The following is a 21,201-nucleotide window of genomic DNA, read 5'->3' as shown; positions in this document are numbered from 1 at the left end:
TTAACGCAGAGAAGTGTGAACTGATGCATTTTGGTAGTAAGAATGAGGAGAGGCAATATAAACTAAATGGTACAATTTTATAGGGGGTGCAGGAACAGAGAGACCTGGGGGTGTGCACAAATCTTTGAAGGTGGCAGGACAAGTTGAGAAAGTGGTTAAAATAGCATATGCGATCCTGGGCTTTATTAATGGAGGCATAGAGTACAAAAGCAAGGAAGTTACGCTAAACCTTCATAAATCACTGGTTAGACCTCAGCTGGAGGATTGTGTCCAATCCTGGTCACCGCACTTTAGGAAGGATGTCAAGGCCTCGGAGAGGGTGCAGAGGAGATTTACTAGAATGGTGCCAGGGATGAGGGACTTCAGTTATATTGAGAGACTGGAGAAGCTGGGATTGTTCTCCTTAGACAGTGAAGGTTAAGGGGAGATTTTAACAGTGGTGTTCAAAATATCGTGAAGGATTTGAGAGAGTAAATAAGGAGAAACTGTTTCCAGTGGCAGGAGGGTCAGTAACCAGAGGACACAGATTTAAGGTAATTGGCAAAAGAACCAGAGGGGAAATGAGGAGACATTTTTTTACACAGTGAATTGTGATGATCTGGAATGCGCTGCCTGAAAGGGCGGTGGAAGCAGATTCAATAATAACTTTCAAAAGGGAATTAGAACCATAGAACGATAGAAAAGATACAGCACAGAAGGGGGCCATTCGGCCAATCGTGTTCGCGCCGGCTCGAAGAACAACCAGGTGCCCATTCTAATCCCACCTTCCAGCACCCGGTCCGTAGCCCTGCAGCTTACAGCACTTTAGGTGCAGGTCCAGGTACTTTTTAAAAGAGTTGAGGGTCCCTGCCTCTACCACCAATTCGGGCAGCAAATTCCATACACCCACCACCCTCTGGGTGAAAAAGATTTTCCCCATGTCCCCTCTAATCCTTCCGCCAATCAGCTTAAATCTATGTCCTCTAGTTCTTGAACTCTCCGCTAGGGGAAACAGGTACTTCCTGTCTACTCTATCTGGGCCCCTCATAATTTTGTACACCTCAATCAAGTCACCCCTCAGCCTCCTCTGCTCCAAGGAAAACAACCCCAGCCTATCCAATCTCTCCTCATTTCATCCCTGCTTTTGTATTCTGTACCTCGGCTAATAACGGAGAGCATTCCGTATGCCTTCTTCACAACCTTATCTACCTGTACTGCCACCTTCAGGGACCTGTGCACATGCACTCCAAGGTCTCTCACTTCCTCTATCCCTCTCAATATATTCCCGTTTACTGCGTATTCCCTTTTACTGTTTGCCCTCCCTAAGTGCATTACCTCACACTTCTCCGGGTTGAACTCCATTTGCCACTTTTCTGCCCAATCCACCAACCCATTGATATCTTCTTGGAGTCTACAGCTATCCTCTTCACTATCAACTACACGGCCAATTTTTGTGTCGTCTGCAAATTTGCCAATCATGCCCCCTACATTCAAGTCCAAATCATTAATATATACCACAAACAGCAAGGGACCCAACACTGAGCCCTGTGGCACACCACTGGAAACGGATTTCCATTCACAAAGACATCCATCGACTTTTACCTTTTGTTCCCTGTTACTGAGCCAATTTTGGATCCAATTCGCCACATTTCCCTGTATCCCATGGGCTTTTACCTTTCTGACCAGTCTGCCATGTGGGACCTTGTCAAATGCCTCACTAAAATCCATGTAGACAACATCCACTGCACTACCCTCATCAATCCTCCCTGTCACTTCCTCAAAGAATTCAATCAGATTCGTAAGGCAGGACCTTCCCTGAACAAATCCATGCTGACTATCCCTGATTAAACCATGCCTTTCCAAGTGACAGTTTATCCTAGCTCTCAGTATTGATTCTAATAGTTTGCCCACCACCGAGGTAAGACTGACCGGCCTATAATTGTTCGGCCTTTCCCTTGTACCCTTTTTAAACAATGGTACTATGTTTGCAGTCTTCCAGTCCTCCGGTACCTCCCCTGTATCTAGTGAGGATTGGAAAATGATCCTCAGAGCATCCGCTATTTCCTCCCTGGCTTCCTTCAATAGCCCAGGAAACAATCCATCCGGCCCTGGTGACTTATCAACTTTCAAGGATTCCAGTCCCTCGAGTACTTCCTCTCTCGTTATGTTTACCTTATCCAATATTTCACACCTCTCCTCTTTAACTACTACGTCCGGATCATCCCTTTCCATTGTGAATATGGAGACAAAATGTTCATTTAAAACCCTACCCACATCCTCTGCTTCTACACACAAGTTACCCTTATCATCCCTGATAGGTCCCACCTTTTCCTTAGCTATCCTCTTGTTCTTAATGCACTGATAAAACATCTTTTGGGTTTTCTTTAATCTTACTAGCTAATATTTTTTCACGCCCTCTCTTTGCTTTTCTTAGATTGAATAAATACTTGAAGGGGGAAAATCTTCAGGGCTATGGGGAAAGAGCAGGGGAGTGGGACTAATTGGACAGCTCTTTCACAGAGCCGGCACAGGCACGATGGGCCGAATGGCCTCCTCCTGTGCTCTATGATGCCATGAAGAGAGATAGAAAAAAGCGTCAGAAAAGAAAAGTAAGAAAAAAATTAAAAATTAAAAATGTGACATTTAAAAAAATCTCTAACAACAATATACTACCTGAAGGAATGAGATTCCACAGTTTAAATTGTTCCCTTTCTGGGCCCGGGAGCTTGATTGGCGTTGCATTAATAATTATCACATCATATTAATTATGAGCCCAAATTTTCTGCAGCGAGTTTATGGGCGATTAATGTGAATATCCATCAAGTTATTAAAAATAACGGGGAGCTTGAGGGCGAGATGTGGTTTGTGGGAAGCGAATGGGGGAGCAGCGTAAATCAATCTACAAATTCTGGAGATTCACAACTCATGGCGTTTCTCTTCACTCCTGAACTTGCCGGCCGATTTGCGCATTAATAACGGCGTGTGTCGTTAACACACCGTTACTCTTCCAGCAAGATCCAGCCCACTAAAATATTTAGATTTTGTGTTAAACCGAGGCCCCGTCTGCCCTCTCAGGTGGACGTAAAAGATCCCATGGCTACTATTCGAAGAAGAGAAGGGGAGTTCTCCCCGGTGTCCTGGCCAATATTTATCCCTCAACTAATATAACTAAAATAGGTTATCTGGTCATTTATCAGGCATTGAAGGTACATGGGAACAACACCACCTGCACGTTCCCCTCCAAGTCACGCACCACCCCGACTTGGAAATATATCGCCGTTCCTTCATCGTCACTGGGTCAAAATCCTGGAACTCCCTTCCTAACAGCACTGTGGGAGAACCTTCACCACACGGACTGCAGCGGTTCAAGAAGGCGGCTCACCACCACCTTCTCAAGGGCAATTGGGGATGGACAATAAATGCCGGCCTCGCCAGCGACGCCCAGATCACCAGAACGAATAAAACAAAATCACGTTGCTGTTTGTGGGATCTTGCTGTGCACAAATTGGCTGTTGCATTTCCTACATTGCAACAGTGACCACACTTCAAAAAAAAAGTACTTCATTAGCTGTGGAGCACTTTGGGACGTCCTGAGGATGAGAAAGGTGCTATATAAATGCAATGGCAAAGAAAATCACTCGAGGTGTAAAATGAGCAGTTGATTCTGTTTTTCTTGCCTGACAATAAAAGTTGAAATGATTCCCTTTGTTTTTTTTCTTCTTAACATTTTCAACCATGACCGAGTGTCCCTGACGATAATGCCATTGGTATCTCGCTCCTGTTTAATGGGGTCATCATTGGTGTCACATGGACAAACCTAGTCATAGAATCATAGAAAATATACGGCACAGAAGGAGGCCATTCAGCCCATCGTGTCCGTGCTGGCCAGCTGGTGTCCATCTAATTGACCAAACTAAAGGAACATTTTCTGCCACTAGGAAATTGCGCCGGGATTATCCTTCGAAGATCCTGATGAACCTCTGCACGTCCTTGTTCATGCTGAACATTGTCTTCCTGACTGACTCCTGGATAGCCTCGTTCAACAGCCCTGGGCTCTGTATCTCAGTGGCTGCCTCCCTCCATTACTTCCTGCTCACCTCCTTCACCTGGATGGGTATTGAAGCAGTCCACATGTACTTTGCCCTGGTCAAGGTCTTCAATATCTACGTCCGCCATTACATCCTGAAGTTCTGCCTGATTGGGTGGGGTGAGTATAAAGCACTGTGAACAATTTAAACTCGAGGCTGTCAGAAGCCACCGCCTCCCTCTATCTCCTCACCTCATTTGGTTGCGTTCCAAACAGGATTGCCGCTGATAATTGTGGTCACGCTGCTCTCCGTTGACGTGGATTTTTATGGTTATGGAATGAAGATGAAATCTGCCAATCCACCGGACATGTTGTGAGTAGAATGTTCCTCATTGGACACTTAACTCTCAAAACATTCCCCTTCTTACAGCTAACACTTCAGGAAAAGTATAACATTCAGGGAGGGGAGGAATTGGCCTGTGTCACGCTCGATATCAGGGCATTAAATGGATGGTCGGGGGTGAATTTCAGGCTCCGCCCAGTTTTTCTGGATCTACTGTGGCCTAATTAGCGGCCCTTAAAGGGACCGCTGGAGACCATCCACTGGAAGGTAAGTAATGAAGGACAGTCGTGAGGGACCAGGCATCACGGGGAGAAATTTTTGTGGGGCCAGGAGGGGTATTAATGACAATCATTTGCAAACCTGTTTTTAAACTTTTTTAAGTGGCCTGCAGCAGCCCCTTTAAGAGCCGGCACTTATGTTGTTCAACATTAAAGACCAATGGCTGGAATGTGCGCCGCACCGGCCCCGCCCCTCCTGCACTGGCCCCGCCCCTCCTGCACAGGCCCCGCCCCTCCTGCACAGGCCCTGCCCTTTCTGCATTGGCTCCGCCCCACCCCTCCTGCACTGGTCCCGCCCCTCAAATTTGCATCATGGGCTAACGAGCCTCCTGCCAGTTTCTGGCAGGCACCTGGGCCCAAACAAAATGGCGGAGACACAGACAATGGCAGCAGTGGGGCCGGTAAGTGCCACTGTCTCGTTCCCCCCGACGGAGGGGGTGACAATCAGTCCCATTAACTGTCCGTACACTGGTCATCCCTGGGTCATCTTGTCATTACTGTCCTTGTCATCATCAACACCATGTTTACTTGTAGTAAACTGTCCCAAGGCGCTTCACAAGAGCAATTATCAAAGGAAAATTTGACACTGAGCCACATATGGAGATATTAGTGCAATAAACTGGAGAGCCTGGTGGTGAAGAACAGAATACTGGAGCCTGGTCTTTAGTTGCTTCCAAGACTTTATTCACAGAGTTCCCCTTACACCCGAGATCAGCTCTCTTATAAATGGATACGAGAGTCCCCAATTGATAAGCACCACCTGAATACAATTAACACCCATTGATGTAAATCACATGGATACAATTAATAGATTCCCTTCTCTCTCTTTAAATAAAATAAAAAAGAAATTAAACTTTATATATAAAATACAAACAAAATTTCAAAAATCAGAACCTTCAATACTCTGTACAACTTATACCATTCAAAGCATTCCATAGTGAGAAGTGGACTGGACACAACTACTTGAGGAGAAATCAGTGGCAAGCCAGTGGGAGGCACTAAAAAGTGAAATTCTACGGGTACAATGCAGACATGTCCCCTCAAAGAAAAAGGGTGTCACTGACAAATTTAGAGCTCCCTGGTTGTCTAGAAGTATACGGGGCAAGATAAAGCAGAAAAAGAAAGCTTATGATTGTCACAGAAAACTAAATACTGCAGAAAGCCTAGAGGAGTATAGAAAGTACAGGGATGGCGTAAAAAAGGAAATAAGGAAAGCAAAGAGAGGGCATGAAAAAATATTAGCTCGTAAGATGAAAGAAAACCCAAAGATGTTTTATCAGTACATTAAGAACAAGAGGATAGCTAAGGAAAAGGTGGGACCTATCAGGGATGATAAGGGTAACTTGTGTGTAGAAGCAGAGGATGTGGGTAGGGTTTTAAATGAATATTTTGTCTCCGAATTCACAAAGGAAAGGGATGATCCGGACGTAGTAGTAAAAGAGGAGAGGTGTGAAATATTGGATAAGGTAAACATAACGAGAGAGGAAGTACTCGAGGGACTGGAATCCTTGAAAGTTGATAAGTCACCAGGGCCGGATGGATTGTTTCCTGGGCTATTGAAGGAAGCCAGGGAGGAAATAGCGGATGCTCTGAGGATCATTTTCCAATCCTCACTAGATACAGGGGAGGTACCGGAGGGCTGGAAGACTGCAAACGTAGTACCATTGTTTAAAAAGGGTATGAGGGAAAGGCTGAACAATTATAGGCCGGTCAGTCTTACCTCGGTGGTGGGCAAACTATTAGAATCAATACTGAGAGAGAGGATAAACTGTCACTTGGAAAGGCATGGTTTAATCAGGGATAGTCAGCATGGATTTGTTCAGGGAAGGTCATGCCTTACAAATCTGATTGAATTCTTTGAGGAAGTGACAGGGAGGATTGATGAGGGTAGTGCAGTGGATGTTGTGTACTTGGATTTTAGTAAGGCATTTGACAAGGTCCCACATGGCAGACTGGTCAGAAAGGTAAAAGCCCATGGGATACAGGGAAATGTGGCAAATTGGATCCAAAATTGGCTCAGTAAGAGGAAACAAAGGGTAAAAGTCGATGGATGTCTTTGCGAATGGAAATCCGTTTCCAGTGGTGTGCCACAGGGCTCAGTGTTGGGTCCCTTGCTGTTTGTGGTATATATTAATGATTTGGACTTGAATGTAGGGGGCATGATTGGCAAATTTGCAGACGACACAAAAATTGGCCGTGTAGTTGATAGTGAAGAGGATAGCTGTAGACTCCAAGAAGATATCAATGGGTTGGTGGAGTGGGCGGAAAAGTGGCAAATGGAGTTCAACCCGGAGGAGTGTGAGGTAATGCACTTTGGGAGGGCAAACAGTAAAAGGGAATACTCAGTAAACGGGAATATATTGAGAGGGGTAGAGGAAGTGAGAGAGCTTGGAGTGCATGTGCACAGGTCCCTGAAGGTGGCAGTACAGGTAGATAAGGTTGTGAAGAAGGCATTCGGAATGCTCTCCGTTATTAGCCGAGGTATAGAATACAAAAGCAGGGATGTAATGATGGAACTGTATAAAACGCTGGTAAGGCCACAGCTGGAGTATTGTGCGCAGTTCTGGTCACCACATTACAGGAAGGATGTAATTGCTCTGGAAAGAGTGCAGAGAAGATTTACAAGAATGTTGCCAGGGCTTGAAAATTGCAGCTACGAGGAGAGATTGGATAGGCTGGGGTTGTTTTCCTTGGAGCAGAGGAGGCTGAGGGGAGACTTGATTGAGGTGTACAAAATTATGAGGGGCCCAGATAGAGTAGACAGGAAGTCCCTGTTTCCCCTAGCAGAGAGTTCAAGAACTAGAGGACATAGATTTAAGCTGATTGGCGGAAGGATTAGAGGGGACATGAGGAAAAACTTTTTTACCCAGAGGGTGGTGGGTGTATGGAATTCGCTGCCTGAATTGGTGGTAGAGGCAGGGACCCTCAACTCTTTTAAAAAGTATCTGGACCTACACCTAAAATGCTGTAAGCTGCAGGGCTACAGACCGGGTGCTGGAAGGTGGGATTAGAATGGGCACCTGGTTGTTCTTCGAGCCGGCGCGGACACGATGGGCCGAATGGCCCCCTTCTGTGCTGTATCTTTTCTATCGTTCTATGGTTCTATGGTGAGATGACCATTCTCCAGGACCCCTAATAATTCCTTCGTACATGTAATTCTTTTAGTGAAACAATCTGACAGTTGATGGCTTGAATCCACCCATTTAATTTTAGAGATTTCCTTTCTCTCCAGCATTTGTTTCGAGCCAGTGAGCTCAATCCGTAATGTTTCGTCACTCACATTTTTTTGTAGAGTGAACATTATCCCACAATGGTCGATTGTCTAGATAACATTCAATGTGTGTACTATCTTCAGTACTCCCATTGTACAGGATATCACTCAAAATATTTGCCAAATAGAATCCCATATCCACTGTGTTAACAGGAGCCAGTGTTTCAGCAGCCAGAGTATTTTACAACCCTTTGTATTTTCTTAGCTTCCCAAGCTAAAGGACAACATTTCCCATTCTCACCCATAGGAAACACTCTGAAACCAGCTGCACTGGAATACCCATCAGGAAGATTCGCAAGTTCATTTTCTAGCTTCGTTTTCTTTGGGTCACCGAAGGATGCGAACTGAAGTTTGCAATTATCTATATTTAATTTTCGTAATGTTTTATTTGCCCTTAAAACATTCTCTGCTGCGGAGTGTTTCATTGAAGTACTTAACTCAACACATCAAAACTAGCACCGGGTCCAGTCTGAGAGCACAACCAGTTCAACTGACCAATCAAACTTTGTAATTGCTCTGTGTCTTTCGATATAACCTCCCCTTTCTGTGATGACCTGGTCCGATTCACCAGGACGGGAGTAACACTCTAAATAGGACTGTTGATTTAAAGTTATACCAGACCCTCATCCTGAACATTCAACCAAAATTTAAATCTACCAGTAGCTTTGCCTGCACGTCCCAAAATTGTTGCATCCCTCCATTCATTAGTTCCCTCTGAAACATATCTCACCTGTGTACTCACTTTGGATAATTGTTCTGTGGATGTGATCACTCTAGGAACATAGGAACATAGGAACAGGAGTAGGCCATTCAGCCCCTCGTGCCTGCTCCGCCATTTGATAAGATCATGGCTGATCTGTGATCTAACTCCATATACCTGCCTTTGGCCCATATCCCTTAATACCTTTGGTTGCCAAAAAGCTATCTATCTCAGATTTAAATTTAGTAATTGAGCTCGTATCAATTGCCGTTTGCGGAAGAGAGTTCCAAACTTCTACCACCCTTTGTGTGTAGAAATGTTTTCTAATCTCACTCCTGAAAGGTCTGGCTCTAATTTTTAGACTGTGCCCCCTACTCCTAGAATCCCCAACCAGCGGAAATAGTTTCTCTCTATCCACCCTATCTGTTCCCCTTAATATCTTATAAACTTCGATCAGATCACCCCTTAACCTTCGAAACTCTAGAGAATACAACCCCAATTTGTGTAATCTCTCCTCGTAACTTAACCCTTGAAGTCCTTAAGCTCTTAAGCTCTCTCATGTGTTTCTTGATCACTGACATCACCACTGTCCAGCCCTTGATCTACCTCAGTCTGTTCCTCAGGAACCTCATCAAGAAAATCATGAACATCTGAGGCACAAGGTGCCTCGTTTACTGCTATCAACTGTTCAGAGACCGAGATTTTATAATTAATTCCAATTAATCATAAGGAATGAACCGTAATGGTTTGATTGCCATGTTAGACAAGTACTGTCTTACCATCATGACCTATTACTTTACCAGGGCCATTCCGTTCCCTGTGACCCCCTCGTTTATAGTTATACCAAATCTCCTGAATTGAACTCTGTCTCAGATGGTCTAATACGATGCCTCAGTATGCCACAAATTTTCTCTGATACCTCAGCCTTGATAAAAGCCTGTCTCCCTGCATGCATAGTATTTAATTGCTCAGAAAAAATAGTACTAATTGTAATATCTTCTAGAGCAGGAGGATTATCACAAAGAACAGAAGGTCATTTGGGATGGTGCTATAGACTAGTTGGTAAGGACTATATCCTCCAACCATGTGAAGAGAATTCTTTGCATGAACTGCCCATGCTCGGGCTGTTGACAATTTACACTCTGTTCGATCAGTGAAAATTTGATGCACCATGTTACCAATCACAGCATGATTCCTTTCACAAAGACCATTGCTAAAAGGGCTCTCAGCTCCTGTATTCATGACAATTATAGTCATATTCTCACACCTATCCCTGAACTCCGCGTTAGCTGGTGTCCCAAGCCCAGTCCCTATTCATTTTTCCATAATTTTATCGAGAATAACCTCCTTCTCCTCACTATATATTAGTGTAGAAATACTAAATCTCGGAGCCAGGTCAATGAAACGTAAGATGAAAACATTACTGTCTTTGTCCCATACCTTTAGATCCATGGCAACGACCTTGTTAAAGTCACGTACTAATGGAACACCTACGATGGATATACTCATCAACTACACCTGCATCTTTTAGCAGGATTTTTAAACGTTGACAAGTCGAGTGGGGAAATTGTCCATGTAACTTTAAGACAATTTGTTTTTTTTCTCTCTTATCCTTGTCGCCTGATGCCATTAATACTTGTCTAACACGCTGATGAGAAACATCAGGTTTTATTAAGGGGATACAATAATACCCTGACTGGGTAAACTGCAAATCATTCAATTTCCCAAAAATTATTGCCTCATTGTGTTCCCTGTCAAGTTTCATTTTTGCCTTTTTCATGGAAGGTTTACCTAAAAGCAGCGATATCTCACTAGAGACGACATATGTACTTATAAAATGGCTTACTCCAGCTATCTTATATGGAATTACCACTCTCTCGAGTGACCTCAAGGTGTTGTCATCTCCAAACCTAAAACATGTAGAACTTTTATATTCCTTAATCTTGCATCGATCCTCACTACTTAGTGAATCAAGATAACATTTTAACCAATCTAGCCCGCGTACAGTTGAAGTACATGCAATATCTAACACCACCCAATTAAAGGAATCCGCAACTAGTACATTCATCACAGGATTAAAACTCCCTGTGACCAGTATAATCTCTTCATATTCATCATTATCTTCATCCTTTTCCTCAGAACTACTTTCTTCATGCGTCATTTCAAAGACCCCGCATCTTCACACTGGGCAATTTGCCTCATCATGATACTTAGACTTACATAGAATCATAGAAAGGTTACAACATGGAAGGAGGCCATTCGGCCCATCGAGTCCACGCCGGCTCTATGCAAGAGCAATCCAGCTAGTCCCACTCCCCCGCCCTATCCCCGTAGCCCTGCAATTCTTTTCCTTTCAAGTACTTATCCAGTTCCCTTTTGAAGACCATGATTGAATCTGCCTCCACCACCCCCTCGGGCAGCGCATTCCAGATCCTAACCACTCGCTGTGTAAAAAAGATTTTCCTCATGTCACTTTTGGTTCTTTTGCCAATCACCTTAAATCTATGTCCTCTGGTCCTTGACACTTCCGCCAATGGAAACAAGGCCGCCTTCTGCAGTGGTTGAAGAAGGCGGCTCACCGCCATCTTCTCCAGGGCAACTAGGGATGGGCAATAAATGCTGGCCTCGCCATTGACCCCGACATCCCATGAACGAATAAAAAAAAGTTTCTCTCTATCTACTCTGCCTAGACCCTTCATGATTTTGAATACCTCTATCAAATCTCCTCGCAACCGACTCTGTTCCAAGGAGAACAACCCCAGCTTCTCTAGTCTAAAGGGCAAAAGAGTAACTAGGGAGAGAGTAGGGCCTCTTAAGGATCAACAAGGTCATCTATGTGCGGAACCACAAGAGATGGGTGAGATCCTAAATGAATATTTCACATCGGTATTTACGGTTGAGAAAGGCATGGATGTTAGGGAACTTGGGGAAATAAATAGTGATGTCTTGAGGAGTGTACATATCACAGAGAGGGAGGTGCTGGAAGTCTTAACGCGCATCAAGGTAGATAAATCTCCGGGACCTGATGAAATGTATCCCAGGACGTTATGGGAGGTTAGGGAGGAAATTGCGGGTCCCCTAGCAGAGATATTTGAATCATCGACAGCTACAGGTGAGGTGCCTGAAGATTGGAGGGTAGCAAATGTTGTGCCTTTGTTTAAGAAGGGCGGCAGGGAAATGCCTGGGAACTACAGACCGGTGAGCCTGACATCTGTAGTGGGTAAGTTGTTAGAGGGTATTCTGAGGGACAGGATCTACAGGCATTTGGAGAGGCAGGGACTGATTAGGAACAGTCAGCATGGTTTTGTGAGAGGAAAATCATGTCTCACAAATTTGATTGAGTTTTTTGAAGGGGTAACCAAGAAGATAGATGAGGGCTGTGCAGTAGACGTGGTCTACATGGACTTTAGCAAAGCATTTGACAAGGTACCGCATGGTAGATTGTTACATAAGGTTAAATCTCACGGGATCCAAGGTGAGGTAGCCAATTGGATACAAAATTGGATTGACGACAGAAGACAGAGGGTGGTTGTAGAGGGTTGTTTTTCAAACTGGAGGCCTGTGACCAGCGGTGTGCCTCAGGGATCGGTGCTGGGTCCGCTGTTATTTGTTATTTATATTAATGATTTGGATGAGAATTTAGGAGGCATGGTTAGTAAGTTTGCAGATGACACCAAGATTGGTGGCATTGTGGACAGCGAAGAAGGTTATCTAGGATTGCAACGGGATCTTGATAAATTGGGCCAGTGGGCCAATGAATGGCAGATGGAGTTTAATTTAGATAAATGTGAGTTGATGCATTTTGCAAGATCGAATCGGGCCAGGACCTACTCCGTTAATGGTAGGGCGTTGGGGAGAGTTATAGAACAAAGAGATCTAGGAGTACAGGTTCATAGCTCCTTGAAAGTGGAGTCACAGGTGGATAGGGTGGTGAAGAAGGCATTCAGCATGCTTGGTTTCATTGGTCAGAACATTGAATACAGGAGTTGGGATGTCTTATTGAAGTTGTACAAGACATTAGTTAGGCCACACTTGGAATATTGTGTACAGTTCTGGTCACCCTATTATAGAAAGGATATTATTAAACTAGAAAGAATGCAGAAAAGATTTACTAGGATGCTACCGGGACTTGATGGTTTGACTTATAGGGAGAGGTTGGTTAGACTGAGACTTTTTTCCCTGGAGAGTAGGAGGTTTAGGGGTGATCTTATAGAAGTCTATAAAATAATGAGGGGCATAGATAAGGTTGATAGTCAAAATCTTTTCCCAAAGGTAGGGGAGTCTATAACGAGGGGGCATAGATTTAAGGTGAGAGGGGAGAGATACAAAGGGTCCAGAGGGGCAATTTTTTCACTCAAAGGGTGGTGAGTGTCTGGAACGAGCTGCCAGAGGCAGTAGTAGAGGCGGGTACAATTTTGTCTTTTAAAAAGCATTTGGACAGTTACATGGGTAAGATGGGTATAGAGGGATATGGGCCAAGTGCAGGCAATTGGGACTAGCTTAGTGGTATAAACTGGGCGACATGGACATGTTGGGCCGAAGGGCCTGTTTCCATGTTGTAAACTTCTATGATTCTATGATTCTATCCATGTAACTAAAGTCCCTCATCCTTGGAATCGTTCTAGCAAATCTCTTCTGCGCCCTTTCTAAGGCCTTCACATCTTTCCTAAAGTGCGGTGACCAGAACTGGACACAATACTCCAGTTGTGGCCGAACCAGTGTTTTATAAAGATTCATCATGACTTCCATACTTTTGTACTCTATGCTTCTATTTATAAAGCCCAGGATCCCGTATGCTTTTTTAACCACTTTCTCAACCTGCCCTGCCACCTTCAACGATTTGTGCACATATAACCCCAGATCTCTCTGTTCCTGTACCCCTTTTAGATTTGTGCCCGTTAGTTTATATTGCCTCTCCTCATTCTTCCTACCGAAATGTATCACTTTGCATTTTTCTGCGTTAAATTTCATCTGCCACGTGTCCGCCCATGCCACCAGCCTGTCTATATCCTCTTGAAGTCTATCACTATCCTCCTCACTGTTCACTACACTTCCAAATTTTGTCATCTGCAAATTTTGAAATTGTGCCCTGTACACCCAAGTCCAAGTCATTAATATATATCAAAAAAATCATTGGTCCCAGCACTGACCCCTGGGGAACACCACTGTACACCTCCCTCCAGTCCGAAAAACAACTGTTCACCACTACTCTCTGTTTCCTGTCCCTTAGCCAATTATGTATCCATGCTGCTACTGCCCCCTTTATTCCATGGGCTGCAACTTTGATGATTGAAAGTCCATATACACAACATCAACGGCATTGCCCTCATCGACCCTCTCTGTTACCTCATCAAAAAACTGTATCAGGTGAGTTAAACACGATTTGCCTTTAACAAATCCATGCTGACTTTCCCTAATCAATCCACCCTCATCCAAGTGACTGTTAATTCTGACCCGGATTATCGTTTCTAAAAGTTTCCCCACCACTGAGGTTAAACTGAATGGCCTATAGTTGCTGGGTTTATCCTTACACCCTTTTTTGAACAAGGGCGTAACATTTGCAATTCTCCAGTCCTCTGGCACCACCCCCGTATCTAAGGATGTTTGGAAGATTGTGGCCAGTACCTCCGCAATTTCCACCCTTACTTCCCTCAGCAACCTAGGATGCATCCCATCCGGACCAGGTGACTTATCTACTTTAAGTACAGCTAGCCTTTCTAGTACCTCTTCTTTCTCAATTTTTAGCCCATCCAGTATCTCAACTATATCTTCCTTTACTGAGACTCTGACAGCATCTTCTTCCTTTGTAAAGATGTGGAGATGCCGGTGTTGGACTGGGGTTGACAATTGTAAACAATTTTACAACACCAAGTTATAGTCCAGCAATTTTATTTTAAATTCACAAGCTTTCGGAGGCTTCCTCCTTCGTCAGGTGAACGAGGAAGACTCCGTTCACCTCGTTCACCTGAGGAAGGAGGAAGCCTCCGAAAGCTTGTGAATTTAAAATAAAATTGCTGGACTATAACTTGGTGTTGTAAAATTGTTTACAATTTCCTTTGTAAAGACAGATGCAAAGTACTCATTTAGTACCTCGGCCATGCCCTCTGCCTCCATGAGTAGATCTCCTTTATGGCCCCTAATCGGCCCCACCCCTCCTCTTTCTAACTGTTTACATGCCTGTGGAAGACTTTTGGATTCCCTTTCATGTTGGCCAACAGTCTGTTCTCATACTCTCTCTTTGCCCCTCTTATTTCCTTTTTCACTTCCCCTCTGAACTTTCAATATTCCGCCTGGTTCTCACTTGTGTTATCAACCTGACATCTGTCATATGCCCCTTTTTTCCGCTTCATCTTACTCTCTATCTCTTTTGTCATCCAGGGAGCTCTGGCTTTAGTTGCCCTCCTTTCTCCCTCGTGGGAATGTCCCTAGACTGTACCCGAACCATCTCCTCTTTAAAAGCTGCCCACTGTTCAATTACAGTTTTGCCTGCCAATCTTTGATTCCAGTTTATCAGGGCCAGATCTGTTCTCATCCCATTGAAATTGGCCCTCCTCCAATTGTATATTTTTACTTTAGAGTGGGTCCGTGTCCTTTTCCACAGCTATTCTACAACTTATGATACTATGATCGCTGCCCCCTAAATGTTCCCCCACTGACACTTGTTCCATTTGGCCCGTCTCATTCCCCAAAACCAAGTCCAGCAATGCCTCCTTTCTCGTTGGGCCGGAAACTTACTGGTCAAGAAAATTATGATGAACACATTTTAAAAATTCCTCTCCCTCTTTGCCCCTTATTATTATTATTATTATTATTATCCCAGTCTATATTAGGATAGTTGTAGTCCCCAGTTATCACTACTCTATAACTTTTGCACCTCTCTGTAATTTCCATGCAAATTTGTTCCATTATATCCTTCCCACTAGTTGGTGGCCTATAGAATACACCCAGTAGTGTAATGGCACGTCTATTGTTTCTTAACTCTAACCAAATAGATTCTGTCCTTGACCCCTCCAGGACACCCGCTCTCTCCAGCACTGCAATATTCTCCTTAATCAATGCTGCCACAACCACCCCCCCCTCCCCCCCCCACCTTCTTTCCTGAACACCTTGTACCTTGTATCCAGGAATATTTAGGACCCAATCCTGCCCTTTTTTGAGCCAGGTCTCTGTTATCGCCACGACATCATATTCCCATGTGGCTATTTGCGCCTGCAGCTCACCAACCTTGTTTACCACTCTTCGTGCGTTTACACACACGCACTGCAAACCAATCTTAGACTTTCTTGTACTCTCTCTTAGTCTGGTCCCACCTAATACCGTACTATTTCTTACTCTAGTGCTATCTTTCTCTCCCGATCCTTTGTGCACCTTGTTTCTCCTTTCCAATGCTACATCCTGGGGCCCACCCCCCTGCCAAATTAGTTTAAACCCCCTGCCCACAAGCACTAGCAAACCTCCCTGCGAGGACATTGTTCCCAGCTCCGTGTCGGCCTGTACGGGTCCCACCGCCCCCAGAATTGGTCCCAGCATCTCCTGATTTTTCCTTGGGCATTCCTGGAATTCAGTCAATTCTCCTAATTTTGTCTTCTGTTGATTTGCTGTACCTGCTTTCATTACTAATCTGGCTGTCTTTAATCCTCCCGTCATATTGACGCCTGTGTCTGGAGCCTTGAAGATTTTGAAGCCTGGCCTGCGGCCTGTGTTTCGTATCGGGAACATTTTGAAACCTGGTGACCATCGAATCTTCTATTCTTTGTGTCACAGCGGAAGACTCCATTTGTTCCATGAAGGCTGAAGGGAATGACTGTTTCCCCAGGAATTTTTTTAAGGCGGCAGACATTTGATCCAACAGAGTCTCCTTTTCCAGGAACTGGACACCAGTTAGGACCAGTTGCCTGTCCATATGAGACACCTTCGTATAATCTAGTAATTTAAACACTAGGATCAATCCAGGGATTCCCAATTGGAATGTTATCAACCTTTTGTACAATTTGTTAAAGTCCATGATATACTCTTCCACTGAATGACCGTCCGTTTTCCGAAATCTATCAAATGCTGACCAGGCCTCGTAGGCACTTAACAGGTCATCTTTCTTGTAGATTTGATCCAGAAATTCTATTAGAAAGGTCAAACCTTCATCATTATCGAAAAGATCTGCATCCATCTCAGAAAATACCTTACTTTTGATTTTACTTTCTTCAGGAAGTGACACCGCCGAGGCCATGCCTTGTTTTCTCTTTGGCAGAGTAATAACCCGTGCCCACACATCAACCTCGTTCATCCACTGGTCACACGGCTCAAACTCCGAGAACATCGGAGCGAAATCGAACCTCGACGATTTAAACTTCCTTTCAGCCAATTTCCACAATTGCCTCTAGGCTTTCAAATTTTTTTTATATTCAAAAAATAATGGTAGTTTACAACTTCCACCTTTAGGCAAACCATCGTCCAGGACCATGTAATAAATTGGATCGCCAGGTGATGAAGGATTGAATACTAGAGCCTGATCTTTAGTGCTTGGAATTTTTTTTTATATTCGTTCATGGGATGTGGGCGTCGCTGGCGAGGCCGGCATTTATTGCCCATCCCTAATTGCCCTTGAGAAGGTGGTGGTGAGCCGCCTTCTTGAACCGCTGCAGTCCGTGTGGTGAAGGTTCTCCCACAGTGCTGTTAGGAAGGGAGTTCCAGGATTTTGACCCAGCGACGATGAAGGAACAGCGATATATTTCCAAGTCGGGATGGTGTGTGACTTGGAGGGGAACGTGCAGGTGGTGTTGTTCCCATGTGCCTGCTGCCCTTGTCCTTCTAGGTGGTAGAGGTCGCGGGTTTGGGAGGTGCTGTCGAAGAAGCCTTGGCGAGTTGCTGCAGTGCATCCTGTGGATGGTACACACTGCAGCCACAGTGCGCCGGTGGTGAAGGGAGTGAATGTTTAGGGTGGTGGATGGGGTGCCAATCAAGCGGGTTGCTTTGTCCTGGATGGTGTCGAGCTTCTTGAGTGTTGTTGGAGCTGCACTCATCCAGGCAAGTGGAGAGTATTCCATCACACTCCTGACTTGTGCCTTGTAGATGGTGGAAAGGCTTTGGGGAGTCAGGAGGTGAGTCACTCGCCATAGAATACCCAGCCTCTGACCTGCTCTTGCAGCCACAGTATTTATATGGCTGGTCCAGTTAAGTTTCTGGTCAATGGAGACCCCCAGGGTGTTGATGGTGGGGGATTCGGCAATGGTAATGCCATTGATTGTCAAGGGGAGGTGGTTAGACTCTCTCTTGTTGCAGATGGTCATTGCCTGGCACTTATCTGGGGCGAATGTTACTTGCCACTTATGAGCCCAAGCCTGGAAGTTGTCCAGGTCTTGCTGCATGCGGGCACAGACAGCTTCATCATCTGAGGGGTTGCAGATGGAACTGAACACTGTGCAATCATCAGCGAACATCCCCATTTCTGACCTTATGATGGAGGGAAGGTCATTGATGAAGCAGCTGAAGATGGTTGGGCCTACGACACTGCCCTGAGGAACTCCTGCAGCAATGTCCTAGGGCTGAGATGATTGGCCTCCAACAACCACTACCATCTTCCTTTGTGCTAGGTATGACTCCAGCCACTGGAGAGTTTTCCCTCTGATTCCCATTGACTTCAATTTTACTCGGGCTCCTTGGTGCCACACTCGGTCAAATGCTGCCTTGATGTCAAGGGCAGTTACTCTCACCTCATCTCTGGAATTCAGCTCTTTTGTTCATGTTTGGACCAAGGCTGTAATGAGGTCTGGAGCCGAGTGGTCCTGGCAGAACCCAAACCGAGCATTGGTGAGCAGGTTATTGGTGAGTAAGTGCCGCTTGATAGCACTGTCGATGACACCTTCCATCACTTTGCTGATGATTGAGAGTAGACTGATGGGGCGGTAATTGACCGGATTGGATTTGTCCTGCTTTTTGTGGACAGGACATACCTGGGCAATTTTCCACATTATTGGAACATAGGAACATAGGAACAGGAGTAGGCCATTCAGCCCCTCGTGCCTGCTCCGCCATTTGATAAGATCATGGCTGATCTGTGATCTAACTCCATGTACCTGCCTTTGGCCCATATCCCTTAATACCTTTGGTTGCCAAAAAGCTATCTATCTCACATTTAAATTTAGCAATTGAGCTAGTATCAATTACCGTTTGCGGAAGAGAGTTCCAAACTTCTACCACCCTTTGTGTGTAGAAATGTTTTCTAATCTCGCTCCTGAAAGGTCTGGCTCTAATTTTTAGACTGTGCCCCCTACTCCTAGAATCCCCAACCAGTGGAAATAGTTTCTCTCTATCCACCCTATCTGTTCCCCTTAATATCTTATAAACTTCGATCAGATCACCCCTTAACCTTCTAAACTCTAGAGAATACAACCCCAATTTGTGTAATCTCTCCTCGTAACTTAACCCTTGAAGTCCGGGTATCATTCTAGTAAACCTACGCTGCACTCCCTCCAAGGCCAATATGTCCTTCCGAAGGTGCGGTGCCCAGAACTGCTCACAGTACTCCAGGTGCGGTCTAACCAGGGTTTTGTATAGCTGCAGCATAACTTCTGCCCCCTTGTACTCTCGTCCTCTAGATATAAAGGCCAATATTCCATTTGCCTTCTTTATTATTTTCTGCACCTGTTCATGACACTTCAATGATCTATGTACCTGAACCCCAAAGTCCCTTTGGACATCCACTGGTTTTAACTTTTTACCATTTAGAAAGTACCCTGTTCTATCCTTTTTTGATCCAAAGTGGATGACCTCACATTTGTCTACACTGTCGGGTAGATGCCAGTGTTGTAGCTGCACTGGAACAGTTTGGCTAGAGGCGCAGCTAGTTCTGGAGCACAAGTCTTCAGCATTGCAGCCGGAATGTTGTCGGGGCCCATAGCCTTCGCTGTATCCAGTGCACTCAGCCGTTTCTTGAGACGGTTTCCCAAAGCAATACGTCATGGAAATAACCAGGGAACAGGCTATTTTAGATCTAGTATTATGTAATGAGATAGGGTTAATTAATAATCTCACAGTAAAAGAACCTCTGGGGAAGAGTGATCATAATATGATAGAATTTCACATTCAGTTTGAAAGTAACGTACTTAAGTCAGGAACTAGAGTCTTAAATTTAAATACAGCCAATTACATAGGTATGAGGGGCAAGGTGTCAAAGGTAGATTGGGAAATTAAATTCATGGGTTTGGCAAACATTTAAAGAAATATTTCAATTTTCTCAACAAATATACATTCCATTGAGAAATAAAAACTCCACGGGAAAAGTGATCCACCCGAGGCTAACTAAAGAAGTTAAGGAGAGTATTAGATTGAAAGAAGAGGCTTATAATGTTGCCAAAAAGAGTAATAAGCCTGAGGATTGGGAGAGTTTTAGAAACCAACAAAGGACGACCAAAAATTTGATAAAAAGGAAGAAAATATAATATGAAAGTAAACTAGCAAGAAATATAAAAACAGATTGTAAGAGCTTCTACAAGTATGTAAAAAGGGAGAGAGTAGCAAAAGTAAACATTGGTCCCTTAGAGGCTGAGACAGGAGAAATTATAATGGGGAATCAGGAAATGGCAGATGCGTTAAACAAATATTTTGTATCTGTCTTCACAGTAGAAGACACAAAAAGCATACCAGAAATAATGGGGAACCAAGGATCTAATGAGAGTGAGGAACATAAAGTAATTGATATCAGTAGAGAAAAAGTACTTGAGAAACTAATGGGACTAAAAGCCGACAAATCCCCTGGACCTGATGGCCTACATACGAGGGTTCTAAAAGAGGTGGCTGCAGAGATAGTGGATGCATTGGTTTTGATCTTCCAGAATTCCCTGGATTCTAGAACGGTCCCAGCGGATTGGAAGGAAGCAAATGTAACCCCGTTATTCAAGAAGGGAGGGAGAGAGAAAACAGGGAACTACAGGCCGGTTAGCCTGACATCAGTCGTCGGGAAAATGCTGGAATCCATTATTAAGGAAGTGGTAACAGGACACTTAGAAAATCATAATATGATTAGGCAGAGTCAACATGGTTTTATGAAAGGGAAATCATGTTTAACAAATTTATTAGAGTTTTTTTGAGGATGTAACTAACAGGGTAGATAAAGGGGAACCAGTGGATGTTGTATATTTTGATTTTCAAAAGGCATTCGATAAGGTGCCACACAAAAGGTTGTTACACAAGGTAAGGGCTCATGGGGTTGGGGGTAATATATTAGCATGGATAGAGGATTGGTTAAAGGACAGAAAACAGAGAGTAGGAATAAACGGGTCATTCTCAGGTTGGCAGGCTGTAACTAGTGGGGTGCCGCAAGGATCAGTGCTTGGGCCTCAGCTATTTACAATCTATATTAATGACTTGGATGAAGGGACCGAGTGTAATGTATCCAAGTTTACTGATGATACAAAGCTCGGTGGGAAAGTAAGCTGTGAGGAGGACACAAGGGGCTCGAATTTAGCAGGCCTGCGGGTTCCCAGCGGGTGGTCCTCCGGGAGCGTCGAAAACGCGGACGGGTAATTGTGTGCGTCCCCCACGCGATCGCGGGATAATTGGACCCATTAAGCCCTGCTTCCGGGTTCTGCGCTCCCCAGCTGCGTGCCG

The 21,201-nt window shown here is 44.5% G+C and overlaps 1 protein-coding gene across 1 annotated transcript in view; it reads left to right on the top strand.

The window, feature by feature from the left end:
• The window catches only part of LOC137333153 (adhesion G-protein coupled receptor G6-like), an 86,106-nt gene that overhangs the window by 49,244 nt on the left and 15,661 nt on the right, over positions 1 to 21,201 (top strand). Inside the window, exons 19-20 of the mRNA XM_067997337.1 lie at positions 3,918 to 4,186; positions 4,283 to 4,379. Coding sequence (XP_067853438.1) covers positions 3,918 to 4,186; positions 4,283 to 4,379 — 366 coding nt within the window. The remainder of the gene's footprint in view (positions 1 to 3,917; positions 4,187 to 4,282; positions 4,380 to 21,201) is intronic.

This window comes from Heptranchias perlo, chromosome 15 (assembly GCF_035084215.1).
Source record: "Heptranchias perlo isolate sHepPer1 chromosome 15, sHepPer1.hap1, whole genome shotgun sequence".
Lineage (NCBI taxonomy): Eukaryota > Metazoa > Chordata > Chondrichthyes > Hexanchiformes > Hexanchidae > Heptranchias > Heptranchias perlo.
This window is presented reverse-complemented; position numbering and strand designations above follow the sequence as displayed.